General features: G+C 33.3%; 1 protein-coding gene across 1 annotated transcript in view; it reads right to left on the bottom strand.

Annotated features, from left to right (window-relative positions):
* Tnks2 (tankyrase 2) overlaps positions 1 to 15,363 on the bottom strand; it is a 60,812-nt gene that overhangs the window by 21,318 nt on the left and 24,131 nt on the right. The window contains exons 9-15 of the mRNA XM_046449951.2: positions 14,780 to 14,901; positions 11,588 to 11,679; positions 11,421 to 11,499; positions 8,179 to 8,350; positions 5,671 to 5,750; positions 2,327 to 2,472; positions 1,321 to 1,486 (exon numbers count right to left, since the gene is read on the bottom strand). Of these exons, the coding sequence (XP_046305907.1) occupies positions 1,321 to 1,486; positions 2,327 to 2,472; positions 5,671 to 5,750; positions 8,179 to 8,350; positions 11,421 to 11,499; positions 11,588 to 11,679; positions 14,780 to 14,901 (857 nt within the window). The remainder of the gene's footprint in view (positions 1 to 1,320; positions 1,487 to 2,326; positions 2,473 to 5,670; positions 5,751 to 8,178; positions 8,351 to 11,420; positions 11,500 to 11,587; positions 11,680 to 14,779; positions 14,902 to 15,363) is intronic.

The following is a 15,363-nucleotide window of genomic DNA, read 5'->3' as shown; positions in this document are numbered from 1 at the left end:
GACCTATACCAGAAAATTATAATAAGAACAAAGAGGCAGTTAAGTACTATTGGGTTTTTATAATGTTTAAAATTAGAGTTTTAAATCATGTCATTAAACATTACATTCTATAGTCATGCTTCATTTAATGATGGGGCATGTTCTGAAGAAAGCATTCTCAGGAGATGTTTTATTGTGCAAACATCAGAGTGTATTTAACACAAACCTAGATGGTACTGACTGCTACATACTTAGATTATATGGTATAGTTTATTGCTCCTAAGCTATAAGCTATATATTACAGGCAAATATAACACAGTGGTGAGTATCTGTGTATCTAAATACAGAAAATGTATGTTAACCTCCATTATATTGGCTTAGGAATGAACTTCCTCAATAAGACTCTTAAAGTGCAAGAAGTAAAACAAGAATCAACAAATGGGATGGTATCAAATTAAAAAGCTTCTTCACAGCAAAGGAAACATTCAAGAACGGATAGAGAGAGCCTTTAGAATGGGAGAAAATCTTTGCCACCTGCATCTCAGAGCATTAATCTCTAGATATATTAAAAAAAAACCAAACAACTCCATCAATAAATGGGCTAGGAACTGAAGAGGCACTTCACAGAAGAAATACAAATGGACAACAAATATATGAAAAAAATGTTCAACATCTCTAGCAATTAGAGAAAAGCAAATTAAAACCACAACCAGTATAATTCCATGTCATGTTCAACAATGTGAATGAGATCCTAATTAGAATAAATTATACTCTGAGTATGCATAATATACCAAAGGACACTCTACTGTAATGTGTATCTAAACTGAACAAATAAAAAATGTAAAAAATTTTCAGCTACATTATAATTGTATAGGAGCATGGTCATAAATGCAATCCATTGTGAAATGTCAATATGCAGCTCATAACTTTATTTTTACTTTACACAAACAATTAAATAAAGCATGAATCTATCCTCTTGGCTTTTGCTGTAAAAGATCTATTGGTATCTGTATTAAACCAATGCCATAAATTTTATGCTAAATAAGCTAGGCTTATAAACTATTCAATTCATCAAGTATTCTGATTAAATTATTAGGAAAAAGTAATAATCAGAGATCATGTCATACACCAAAATTCATGTGTGGCAAATATACTGAGTAAAATTTAAAATTGTTTCATAGTTGTTTTTTTTTTTTTCTTTCTGGAATCTAGTTGCAGAATTAGGTAATTTTGTTTTCTACTTTTACTAGTTTATACTAGAGTTATTTGGGGGGTGGGGGGAGGTCCAAAACTGTTAACATATTCTAGATAATTTACACTGTCCACAGTAAGTAAATATACCTGGAGCAGAAGTTTGCAAATTTCATATTTTCCTTTTGCTGCAGCTTCATGTAAAGGTGTGAATTTCCATAAATCAGCTACATTAACTACTGCTCCATGCTTAACAAGAAGTTCTGCAACTTCATAATGTCCATAAGAACATGCATTGTGCAAAGGTACAAGGCCCCTGAAATGAAAAGTTAAATGAGAATAATGCTAGAAGGATGATTTAATTTCAATAATTATATGTAAAAGAAGAAAGAAATTTCTTGAACTAAGAGACTATACTGATTATATTTAGAACATTAAGAACTGTATATTTTTAATGAATAATGATCTTAAGATAAACTGGAAAAATTCAAATATCCTCAACAAACACTGAAACACTACATTAAAAATCAATACTTTAGGGCTGGGATGATCGATTGATTGCTCAGTGGTAGAATGCTCCCCTAGCACAGGTGAGACACTGGGTTCGATCCTCAGCACCACATAAATAAATAAATAAAAATAAAGGGATTGGTCTACCTACAACAACAATAACAAAAAATCAGTACTAGAGGGCTAGGATTATGGGTCAGTGGTCAAGCACTTGCTTACCATGTACAAAGCCCTGAGTTCAATCAAAACCAAAACCAAAACCAGACAAAAATAAATCTTACAATAATAAAGATTTTAAAAAATGTTAACTGAAATTAAAAACTATATTTAAATCAATGTAAGGAAAACAGACCACCTCCTAGGAAAAAAAAAAAAAAAAAAAAAGCTATCAACCGTCAAAAAATATTTTCACTAAGCGTAGTAGTGCACGACTCTAATCTAAGCAATTCAGGAGGCTGAGGCAGTTCAAAGCCAGTCTCCACAATTTAGCAAGACCCTGTCTCAAAATTAAAAAAAAGAGCTGGGGATGTGGTCAGTGGTTAAGCACCCCAAGGTTCAATTGCAGGTACCAAAAAAGGGTCATATTTTCCTAAAAGGCCAGATAAAGGTAAGGAAAAGAGAGACCTTAGTAACTGTTGGTACTCACCCTTTATCTTTAGCATGCACGTCAGCTCCATGCTGTAGAAGATATTCCACCACAGACACCCTGTTATACCCTGCTGCAAAATGGAGTGGTGTAGACTGACGTCCTTCAATATCTCTGCAGTTGACACTCTGAACAGTACACAGTTTCTGTAGGATTGAACACAGCATACATGCGATGCTACACATTCTCATTTCTTGTTTCAATCCATGTTGTAGGAAATTTCATGTTTGGCTTATTTTCTTTTTTTTAAATGTTGATGGATCTTTATTTTATTTATTTATTTATATATGGTGCTGAGAATCGAACCCAGGGCCTCACACATGCTAGGCAAGTGCTCTACCACCGAGCCACAACTCCAGCCCTTATTTTCTTATCTAAGAAGTATTCTCAGGAATCTATTCTGTCCCCCCCCCCCGGGCTGAGGACCGAACCCAGGGCCTTGCGCATGCTAGGTAAGTGCTCTGCCACTGAGCTAAATCCCCAACCCCAGGAAATCTATTCTTATTTCATCTTGTTGTTTACTGAGAATATCCCTTTGGTCCTCTCATTTATGCCTGTATCTTCTATTTTTTCTACAGTAAGTAGGTCAATTTTATCTTTACTACTACTCCTTACATAAAGATAACCTAAGTATCTTTATCACAACGATAACTTCCATTTTGCGGCAATTACACGTACAGGTACACTGGATCACAGGAGCACCAGCATTGTCAAGGTGCTTATTAAAAATTCAGCATCTCAGACTCCTATGTACCGAGTTAGAATCTGCATTTTAATAAGATTTCTAGGTGATATGTACACACATTAAAGTTTGGAAAGTAATGTTCTAGACCAGTGGACCTCAAATTTCCATGTGCATTGGGTCCCACCTTTAGATTTTCTGATTCAGTATGTCTCTGGCAGGACTTGAAAATTTGCAATTTTAACAAGTTTCTAAGTGACACTGGTGGTCAAGGAACTATTCTTATAGAATAAATTAATACAATGCTACTGGTTAATCTTGAGAAAATTAGTTACTCAAATAATTTTCTGTTTTTCGGTTCAAATGAGGAGGCAGAATGGAAAAATCCTCACTTAATTTTTTTTTTTTTTTGAAAATTTTTTAGTTGTAGATGGATATAATACCTTTATTTTGTTTATTTTTATGTGGGGCTGAAGATTGAACCCAGTACTTCACACATGCTAGGCAAGGGCTCTACCACTGAGACATAACCCCTGCCCTCATTTAATATTTTGCATGAAGAACATGGAAGTTTAAGGAAGGAAAGCAACATAGATAATAAATCACAGAGTAAAACAAAAAAGAACAAAACAAAATCCAAAAAAGTCACTATTAGTAAAAACTCTTTCCTCCTTTAACTATCCTACCTTGAAAAGCAGGAATATATAAGCTCAATAAACCAAGGGGCCAGTCAGTGGGTTTACCTCAAGGGGCTTTATCATTGGACTAGCAAAGCTCATTATGTTTACTGAACAAGAACTTCATAGATATATAAATTCAGGGGTCTATTCAAAAGACGGCGTTTCAAAGGTTATGAAGTTGGGCATCAGGAACAAATATTTGTAATGCGTATCAGGTGTTAGGTGTGGTATTATCACGGGCCTCTCTACTTCTCAGTTTAACTATGTCCATTCTGGGGACAGGCTTTTTTTGTGTGTGTTTAGTGCTAGGGATTGAACCCAGGGCCTTGTGCATGTGACGCATGCACTCTACCAACTGTGGTATTTCTCCAGCCCCTGAGACAGGCTTTCTAATAGTAGTCCAATTAAATATATAGTCTGATGGATCAGCACTAAACAAGTAGAACTGAGGACACAATAAAGTGTTCATTGGATAAAACATACAATGTTCTTGTTCCAGAGATTCATACAGAGCCACCTTAGAAAAGAGAAAGGCTGGTGGAGATAAATGGGAAGTGATTTTAGAAGGAGAGGGGAGGGAAGACAGCCTAATACCTCTCACTAGGAGAGCTGGCCTTCCTTAATCCAGTGGTGTTACTTTATTCTCTAAGTTAAATTCCTGCCTCTACCTTATGTCTTCTTCATTTCTCTTTTCCTCTAGACCCTTTCTGTTTTTAAAATGCTTCATATTGTGCTTACTGAAGAGTTTTATGTTTTTTAGTATGTATAGTGAAAAGGCATTTAAAATTTATCAGTCTCCCTTCCCTCACATGGGGGGGGGGGGAGCGGAATCAGCTAGTTGTCCTTTAACTATTTGGTTTAACTTAATTTTCTGACCACTTCTTTTACAAAAAAACTAAAATCCTGATTATTTAAGATGTCTATATTACGTATAAAGATAAATCCAAAAGAAAGGATCAATTTACAGAAAGCTCTTCATTTATAAAACCAGTGGAGGGGCTGGGGTGGTGGCTTAGTGGTAGAATGCTTGCCTAGCATGCATGAGGCACTGGGTTTGATCCTCAGCACCACATAAACACAAACTAATATATCTACCTAAAACTAAAAATACATAAATAAAATTTTTTAAAAAAAAGACCAGTGGATAAATTACTTTAAGTTCTAGAAAGAGATCAATATTCATATTTATTAGAAAATCTAAAATTGATTTTGTCTAGTGGGTCTGTTTAGTACTGGAATTACCCTACAGAAATAGTAAAATTATTCCAAATAGCTAAATTTGCCATGAATTAAGTCAACAAATACAGCTTTTTATAAAACTTATTACCTACTAGTGCCCCTTTAATTTGGATCAGTAGTTTTAGGTTTTTCTCTCCCTTACTAGCTTAGAAAATAAAAATAACATTTTTACATTTACTGAAGAATTATTTAATTAATGAAAAAATGTTGAATTAAATTCTTATATTAGTTGAATTGTGATCTATCAATATATTAGGCTTTTGAGTTATTTACCTGGATGTACAATTTCTGTAGGCAGGGAAATATCTGGTATATTTACCAGATATATATATAAATACAAATATATGTCTACATATATTTGTATGTACATACATATATATATATATACACACACACACACACACATATTTGTATGTGTATATATATGTATTTATATACAAATATATGTAGACATGGTAAAAGTCAAAACAGAATCTGAGGAAAGGTTATTCGGGAAGATTGGTATTACACGAAACATATTTAAATCTGTGAACTCTAACATTTATTGACATGTATGTGAAACTAAAAAGTCCTTTTCTTTCATTACTCAGTGTTTTTTATCTGTAGAGAACTAGATATTTTTGTCCTTTAAAAGCAAGGTACATATAAATAAACCAAGCTCTTCATTATAACAGAACAGACTTCATTAAATAATGTCAAAATAAAAATGCATGGTTAACAAATACATAAAGATTATATCTTACTTTTACAGTTTCTACATCTCCAGCCTTTGCAGCTTCCAGCAACTGTCTGTCTGCCTCTGAATTCCCTAATGGGATACCCTCTAAAAAGAGAGAGGGAAAGAGTGATTAATTTATGTTTAGAAAATAGGACCAAGCTTCAAGTGAGGCATCTTATCAAAAGGTAAAGTCCTTTTATAGTCTGCTAGACTATGCAGGAAATCTCCATGGCAGTGGGGGAAAAATATTAAGACTGTGTATAATTACAAAATATGATTTAAGCAACAAAAAGGAAATAAAATAAATGATAAGCTAGCCTGCTCTATAATCAAGCCATATGGAATGTTACAAAAGTATTACATCAGGAGAGCAAAAGCCAGAAATCTAATAGTGGTTCTTCCATTTACTAGATATCTGAACTGGGGCAAATCAGTGTTCTGAGGCTCACATATTTTTAATTCTAAAGAACAAAGTTGAACTAAAAAACAGATAAGGTTATTTCCAGGTCTGAAATTCTGTTCTACAGCTCATTTAACATTTCAGAAAAAAGAACATCTACTATTACCTTAGCACAAAATAAACTGAACACAGACTCAAGATTTATGTATAAAAAATTAAACCTTAAAAGAACTAGAATAAAACATAGGTAAGTATCTTCATATCTTGAACTAAAAAAGCTTCTTAGAGCAAAACTGATTTGGAAAAATAACTGGCAGGCAACAGAGCATTAACCAAATTACAGAACAAAATGGCAAAAAAAAAAAAAAAAAAAAAAAATCACATTTCAACATACAGTTTACGAAATACTATATCTAACATAAGGTGTTCTTATGAGCATACTAGAAGGCTTAAACAGACAACAAGCAATTCACATACAAAAAATAGAGAAATGATCAATAAAGATAAAATTATGTTTAAACTTGGTCATTATCAAATACAAATTTAAAAAGATCCTATTGTTTTCTTACCCACTTAGTATGCAAAGTGGAAATGTGGAGCTACACTAACAGTATTTCTATAGTTTGCACTAAAAAAAATCTCCTTTTCTATTAATTCATAGAGGCATGTTTACCTAAGAAAAATATTAATATTTACAGTATCTAGTATAACAATAAAAACAAATCTTAATACTTTTTGTGGGTTTGTGAAATAGTACATATAATTTTCCTAGAAAGCAATTTGAAAATTATATACCATTCTTTGATTGAAAAATTTTCCTTTAATAATTATTTTGAGAAGCTAGTTTAAGAGAAGCTATAAATAACAACAGAACTTAGCATAAAATTGGCAAGACTAAATTTTATCATTAGGCAACTGAATAGGGCTAGTGTTATTATCCTTAAACAGATGTGTAAAATATAGAAAAAAGGTAATTCAGAGAGCCACTGTAGTCAGTTTAGTTTTGGCAGATCCTATGAGGCTACATCAATCTGCCTTCACTTTTTCAAGCAGTGTTTCTCAAAATGTGATTCCCTGACAACAGGCATAAAGATCATCAAAATGACTGTTAAGATAAGAATGCTTGCTTCATTATCTGAGCTTTGAGATCTCAAAGCCACTCTATTAGATTCTAAGAGAAAGTAGAGATGTAAGTAAGGATATTTCAATTTTTTTTTTTTGTACTGGGGATAGAACCCAGGGGTGCTTTACCTCCAAGCTACACTCCTAGCCCTTTTTATTTCTGAGACAAGACCGCTAATGCTGACCTTGAACTTGGAATCCTCCCACCTTATTTCTAGAGTCACTAGGATTAGAGGCGGGCAAGTGCTACCTTGCCTGAAGCAAAGATACTTCAAATATTATGTGACTGGATTTCTACACTGAAATATTTAACCTGTAATGTGTTCAGACACCTGCTCTAAATGTTTAATTTTAAGAATATGAGTACCTTCAATAGTTAAATAATACTTTTTTTTTTGTGTGTGTGTGTGTGGTACTGGGGATTGAAGCCAGGGCTGCTCTACTACTAAGCTATATATCCCTAGTCTCTTTTGAGACAGGGACCAAATTGACCAAGCTGGCCTTGAACATGTGACACTCCTGCCCCATTTTCCCAAATTGCTGGAATTATAGGTATGTGCCACTGCACCTAGCTAAATAAGTTTTAATAAGCCACATAGTGTGTTACCTTGTACAAAGTATATATGACTTCAATATGCTGGATCTAAAAAGGATCCTAAAAAGGAATGAAGTATAAATGTCAGTACTTAGGGTATTATGTATTACCAGCTTGTGGTCCTATTAGACCCATCTTTTCAGATTTTCCTTTCTCTAAAAAGAAATAGCAACTATTATATCTTATTCTTAAAAATTTTCTTGATAAAAACTTGAGAGCCATCTATTTTCGCAGAATAAACGTTGTAATGAAATCATAATTGTGACTTCATGACATTTGGGTAGTTAAGTACTTGTAAAGAGTACTATTAAGAAGAAATAGCCAAAAATTTTCTTTTCATTACCAGCTCCTACATTAAACACCATAATGTTAAACAATTTAATTAAAAAAATTAATGTCACAGAAGCATTTAATACCTTGAAGCAGCTGCTGCACATTTTCATTTCCCATCTGCAAGGCAGTAAATCCCTGAAGGGATATGATGTTAGGATCACACCCATAGCTCAGGAGTAGGCGGCAAGTTTGTAGATGGCCACAATGTGCAGCTCTGTGCAGAGATGTCTGACCAAGATTATCGAGAGCATTAACCTTAATAATGCAGAAAAAGTTGAAATTAGCCTGCAGTGCACAATTTAAAACCACTCAACCATGTATTTAACACTTGCTACCTATTTAAAAGTTTTGAATATTTCTTTTGACACTGGGGATTGAACCCAGGGGTGCTAACCACTGAGCCACACCTCCAACCCTTTTTATTTTGAGACAGGGTCTCATTAAATTACTTAGGGCCTTGATAAACTGCTGAGGCTGATTCTGAACTTGTGATCCTCTTGCCTCAGCCTCCTGAGTCGCTGGGATTTCAGGTGTGTGCCACTGCACCTAGCTCAGGTCTTCTTTTATGAAATCAAAGCAAGTATTTTTTGCTTAAATCTAGAACACAAATACACCAACTTATGAAGGCTGGCTGACATCAGAAGAAAAACCCAATTTTAGGCTAAAATGCTGAGTGACAGTTGAATTTATCCACAAATTATTTATAGGTGCACTGTATTTAGAGTTAGATATTGCTTAAGAAAGCTGAATCTCTATTTATGGATTTGGAGTTCTAGAAATGTAGAGGTTAACCCCAAGATGGACAACAGTCAGGAGCAAAGCTAGAGTTAAATTAGTATTTAAAATATTTACTTCTATTGGCTTAATCCTCTACCCAATTTATCATGCAAAATATAATCTGTATAGATAAACACATGGTATATCCACACAAAGTATTATTTCTTAGCAATACAATGGAACAACTATTGATAGGTAGATGAAATCTCTAAAACATTACACTGGGTGGAAAAAGCCTTACACAGAAAAGTATGTATTGTATGATTCCACGTATATGAAGGCCTAGAGCAGCCAAATCTAATCTGTCAGAAAAAGGAAAAATGGCTGATACTGTTAGAGGTGGAGATGGCCTAGGTTGGAGCATTACCTTTGCCAGAGGATGTTTATTATCTTGACAAGAGTTTTGGTTACACAGATGTATGCATTAATCAAAATTCAGCAAATGCACATTTAAAATTTATAAGTTTTTGCTGAATGTAAATTTTGTATCTTAAGAAAAATTATAAACAAATGCTGAACTCTAGTTGATGAACATGTGGATTTAGAGATGTGTATACTAATATGCAAATTACTTTGACATGTATTCAAAATAAGATATATTAAAGGATGTATAATAAAACAACATAGTAAAACATTAGTGACAGACACTAGATGATGGATATACAATTACTTATAATTACTTATATATAATTATATATCTTTGAAATTTTTCACAAGAAAAAAATAAGACTATAAGACTCCCCCTATCTCATTTCTACCTCCATATTCCCACCATGCAAACAATTCTTTGAAATATAACTGAGAAATTAAGTTACTTAGTAATCAATTCTGTGTCCATCTGTGTTTTGAGACACTGGCCAATTCATATTCATGGAATCAGAATATTTTAAGAGGAATATAACACCAACTTCTCAATGAACATGAAACTATAAATAACTAGTTTTAATGTTTATAGAACCTGAAAAATCTATTTAAAATGCTCAGGGCAATTATTTATTAACATTTCCAAACTCAATGAAAAGTGAAAAACATCCACTAGCCAAAATTTTATTTGAGTACTACTTTGTATTAGGATTAGGATGACCAACTTGTCCTGATTTGCCTGGGATTTTCTCACTTTTAGTACTGAAAGTTTTGTTTCTGGAAATCCCTAAGTCCTGGATAAAACTGGGTGGTTGGTCACCCTAGTCAAGATTGTTTCACTGAGTTTCAGAACTTAAATTTAATATACATTCAGATACTCTTCAAGAAATATACCACATGTATGAAAAACAGCAATCAATGAAAAGTTACAGAACAGAGACAAATGAGGTATGCCAAGCAGTCAAGCAGAAATAAACTTTTATTCAATAATTTACAATAGAAAAGATCAAGATTATACATTATCAAGAATTCCCCCAAATCAAAGAGATTAGGACACTGAGAGGTAACATGAAAAGAAAGTGGGAAATTCTAAGTTGTTCCTTGACTGAAGGAAGGACAGATAAGAAGACTAGTCTGTAAAACACATTAGGGAAGGGCTACAGAGCCACCAAAGCAAAAAGGGGTATGTTTCTTTCTTCTCCTTTCATTCAAAGCAGCTCCATTCTTTCTGTTAGACAGTAAATATCTATTAAAGATTTTGTTTGAAGAAGGAAAGCATCTATGGCTAAAAGTTGAAAAATTGCTGAATTAGGTGACCATCTCTTCCAATCTGAGATGTGTATCTTTTACGAAGTAGTATTTTTTGAATTTTCTAGATAAAAAATAATGATTTCTAGCCTTGATAGAAGAACAAATATTCAATGTTTAAAATGATTTGTGTACAAGTGCTAACTTAAGAATAGTAATTTATCACCATGGGTAGGTAAAATGCTTTTATCCAAATTACTTAGTTTCCTCCTATAAAAAGTCTTTGACTTAGTTACATAAATAAAGGAAGGTGGGAAGACCATCATTGGGGTAAAGAGCAGGAGTTAGCTTTGTGACCAAGGAACAAAAGATTCGGTAAGAAAAGACGACTGTTCAGAATCAGTATTACTTTAGCTGTTATATTCTGGAGAGTGTACTGTTAAAGACCTTAAAGATAACTGTGATAAAACTGTAATAATGGGGTGTGGACAAAAGGAATGGAGAAAGAAGGTCATAAATAAATAATATATATGTGAATAAATACATAAACTTTCTGTCAAAAAAACTGGAAACAGAAAAAATTACCTGAGGGACTTTATTATTATTATTTTTTTAGGGTGGCATTGGGGATTGAACCCAGAACCTTGCCCATGCTAGGCAAGTACTCTACTATGGAACTTTATCCCCAGCCCTTTTAAAAATTTTATTTTAAGAGAGGGTCTCGTTAAGTTTCTCAGGCTGGTCTCAAACTTGCAATCCTACCTCAGCCTACCAAATAGGTGGGATTACAGGCATATGCCACTATGCCCAGCTGCAGGACTATTTAGGTGTAGATTAAAAAACAAAACAGTTAATTTGTAAATAGGGAGTAGGCATTTCATCTGTTGAACAGAAAATAAACTGTTGGGTGACCAAGATTACCAAAAAGGAAGTATACCTTTGCTTCATGTTTCACCACTACTTCGACAACATCATTATGAGCTTTTTCAGATGCCACGTGCAGAGGAGTCAAGAATCTTAAAAGACAAAAAGTCAGCCAAACAATGAGTGTATCTTCCAAAGAGTAAAATGTAAATAATATTTAATTTTTTAAAGTATACTTACTCTTTAGTCTTTTCATTGATGTTTGCTCCTTTTCTTAGCAACAGTTCACATATTTGCTTTCTTTTGGGATATGGAGATGCAGCAGCACAATGCTAAATAATTCAAATTGCAGCATTAATCAAGGACTATATATAATTGATTTTTATTTAAGAACACTTGTGTTTCCAATCAAGAATAATCAAATTATTTAACTTGTTTTATTTCTGACCTAACTTTATTCTCCAAAGACTTTCTAGTGGATAGTAACAACAATTACCAAATTATGACAAGGTCTTCTGAAACCCTATGTACTAAATGATACCTGTTATTAAATATTCTGTTCAAAATATTTCATCTCTTTGAAAAAGCCACTATGGATGTGAAGAAACACAATGTGACTGATACCTATTCTGAAGGTGTTTACGTTATTGTTTAAAAGGTTAAGAAAATACCCCAAAGGTAGGGGCTTCTTTACAATTAAGAAAGAATACTCTTCCACTTTGAATTCTGCTTGGTTAATAGCTAATAAGGTGCTTCTCTCAACTAGCTGCTGTAGCAGAACAAGAAGCTTGGATTACTTGTTTGATACAATCGGTTTTAAAACTCCATTTGGAGTTCGAAGGTGCAGCATCTGTATCTATGATATATTAAGGAAGAAAGGAGGCAAAAGGTAGGGATTTACCAGTCAGAAACCTAGTAAGTTATCTTATGTTCATGGCCTATATGTTTGCAACCTCAACCTATAGGATAATATTCATGGACAACAAGTATTTAATAATGTCTGAATGATGAATGATTAAATAAATGTATATAATATTAAAACTGAAATCTGAAACTCCCTAGAATAAAAGTTCTGGTTAATTTATAAGCAAAGCTGCTCTACACAACTGAACACACAGTACACATGAAATTTGTTCTCTGATTGTAATCTGTTAATCATAAGTCAGATCTTCATGATGGCTAAAGATTCATTCTTTGATACTGTTGTGTTCACTAAAATCACTCCTTTGCCCTTAAGAAAATAAAACCCAACTTGTGAACATAGCTCTTTTGGCACCTTAAGGATAATAACTCCCAGGAGATCTTTCAGAAGAGCACAAAAAATGGAAATAGTTTATTTCCAAGAATACTTTATCAGATCCACCTCAAAATACACCTCTACTCCTCTGCACCATCCTGGCGCAGGGCCTGCAATCTCTGGAAACAAAGAAGGAACTGCTCCTGTACCTCAACTACCCATTGACCCTTAACTTCTAGTTGTTTGAAGGTTAACAACAAGTTGTTTAATAGCATGGTATCTGGGGGGAAACAATGTTTAGTACAATGGCTCCTTCTTATTCATGCTTTTGCTTTCCATTGTTTCAGGTCAGCCTCAGTCTGAAAATATTACATGGAAAATTACATAAACCATTTGTTTTTTTTGAGACAGGGTCTTATTAAATTGTTTAGGGCCTTGTTAACTTGCTGAGGCTGGCCTTGAACTTGTGATCCTCCTGTCACAGCTCTTCCAAGTTGTTGGGATTACAAGTATGTGCCACTGTACTCATTTTCATTAGTTTTAGAAGCAGTTTTCAGAAGTGTGATGACGTCTTGCATCATTATGCTCAAGATGAGAGCCATTTCTTTTTCTAGTGAATGTACACAACTGCCTATGTCACTTGTTCATTATCACTTAGGAGCCATTTGGTTATCATCAGATCAAGTGTTGAGGTATTACAACTGTGTTTGTGTTCAAGTAACCCTTAATTTACTTAATAATGGCTTCCAGTGCAAGAATAATGATACCAGCAATTTTGATATGTTCAAGAGAAGCTGTTTAAGTGCTTCTTTTATTGAAACATCTTAATATAAAGGAAAGAAAAATAATTGCATTCTGAGGTTTCTAATGGCTACAGTAAAGTTATTGAGGTTAATTTCTTACTCTGCCTAAATTATAAATTAAACTGTACCATAGGTATAGAGGAATAAAAAACAAAAACAAACAAAAAAACAGTACACATAGGGTTCACTATTGTCCGTGGTTTCTTTTATCCATGAGAGTCTTAGAAGATATTCCTCTCAGATAAAGGGGTATAACTGTATTAGCTTTTCATACTAGACATTTTCCCATGATGTTAGTCTTTCCAAGTTTCTCTGTGCCATTTTAATGCTGCTGTGGCTTTAATTTTTATTAGCATTTCTTACAATCTGCAGCTTTGTTATTTTTTTTTACTTGGATGATTTAAAAGAAGTAACAAAAAGATACAAAATATTTATAAATAGTTTTACATAAATTTCACATAGCTTACATTAAGGCAAAAGGAAAAGAAATTTATCATAAAAGATTATTAAGTACAATTATTGTGAGTTAAATCTATTAAACACATTAATTTATCTTCTCTCACTTAAACATATTATGTAATTCATATAAGAACTTTTTCCTTTTATTTTTGGTGCTAGGGATTGAACTCAGGGGTGCTTAACCACTAAGCCACATCCCCAGTCCTTTATTATATTTTTCTAGGGACAGGGTCTTGCTGAGTTGCTTAGGGCCTCACTAAGTTGCTGAGGCTGGGTTTGAATTCACAATCTCCTGCTCAGCATCTGGAGTTGTTGGCTGTGCCACCACACCTGGCTTACAATTTTTCCTTTTTAAGGTGGCTACCGATTATACTATTCCCACTTCTATCTTTCATCACTTACCCATACTTTTCTGATTGCCTTTCCTCATATTTCCTTACTCACATCTACTCTGTTATGATTTCAGAGTTACTCTTGGTTCTATCAGGGAAGTAGCCTCTAAGATACTTTACTCACACTTTAGAACTAATTTTGAAAAAATAATCCAATATTGAAGAAAATACACCAAATAGTTTTTATTTGAATGGTGGTATAATTTTTTTTCATTATTTTCAGTGAAAATTTTCTATTAGAATAAGCCTTTATAATTTTTATAACTTCTCCAAATGGCAAATGGGATGTAACACATACCAATATATGAATAAAATTTTTTTTTTCTGAATAGATTCTCAAACTTATAATAGTATTGCCTTTTGGAGGGTGTGTGTTGAGGCTATTTATACTGTTTGACTCTTTTCTTTATATATGTGTGCGCATTAATTTAATTTTTTTTAATTACAGATTTTAAAAATAATGTCATTGCTAAATTAGAACATTATGAGTTTGGCATGTTTTTAGTTACTGTCTTTTAAATACTTAAGTCTGAAAAATTACCAATGCTGTTTCATGTGTCTGAGGATGCTTGAAATTCACCATTTCCAGAGAGAGATGTTTTTTGATTCGTGTAACATCAGCTTCACGTGCAGCTTGCAGCAATGAGTGGCCTTTAAATTCATCTAGATGAAGAAGCATTCAGATCTTTATGAGCATCATCAAATTAATAGAACTTACTCAGTAAAAGACATCTAGCATGATTCTTGATGTTATTTTGAAAATAATCTTCCCAAATAGCCTATAGTGGTATTCCAGTTCTTCTCTGTTATGGCTCAATTCATCATCAAGTGTACACACATATTTAGGTTATGGCAGATTCAGGATCTGCTCAAATACATAATTGCTCTAGAGCTCTCTAGAGTACTGTAATATATTCCCAGACCATAGTGTTATGAGAATTTTTCAAATTTTCAAAAAATTTTCAAAACTTTCCTCAATAAATAACCCCTAAACTAACATAAAGATAGTTTTGTTTAGATCTATTAGATAATTGGGTGCTAGACAAATTGTCTATTGCTAAGTGCCACCTATGATGATCAAACAAAAGAGGGTATTTTTCTTTTTCTCATCAGACTTATGAAATC

Source organism: Marmota monax, unplaced genomic scaffold (assembly GCF_021218885.2).
Source record: "Marmota monax isolate L192 unplaced genomic scaffold, Marmota_monax_Labrador192_F-V1.1 WCK01_AAM20220418_F8-fsc00004, whole genome shotgun sequence".
NCBI lineage: Eukaryota > Metazoa > Chordata > Mammalia > Rodentia > Sciuridae > Marmota > Marmota monax.
Note: the sequence above shows the minus strand (reverse complement) of the source record. Positions and strands in the feature narration are given on the sequence as shown.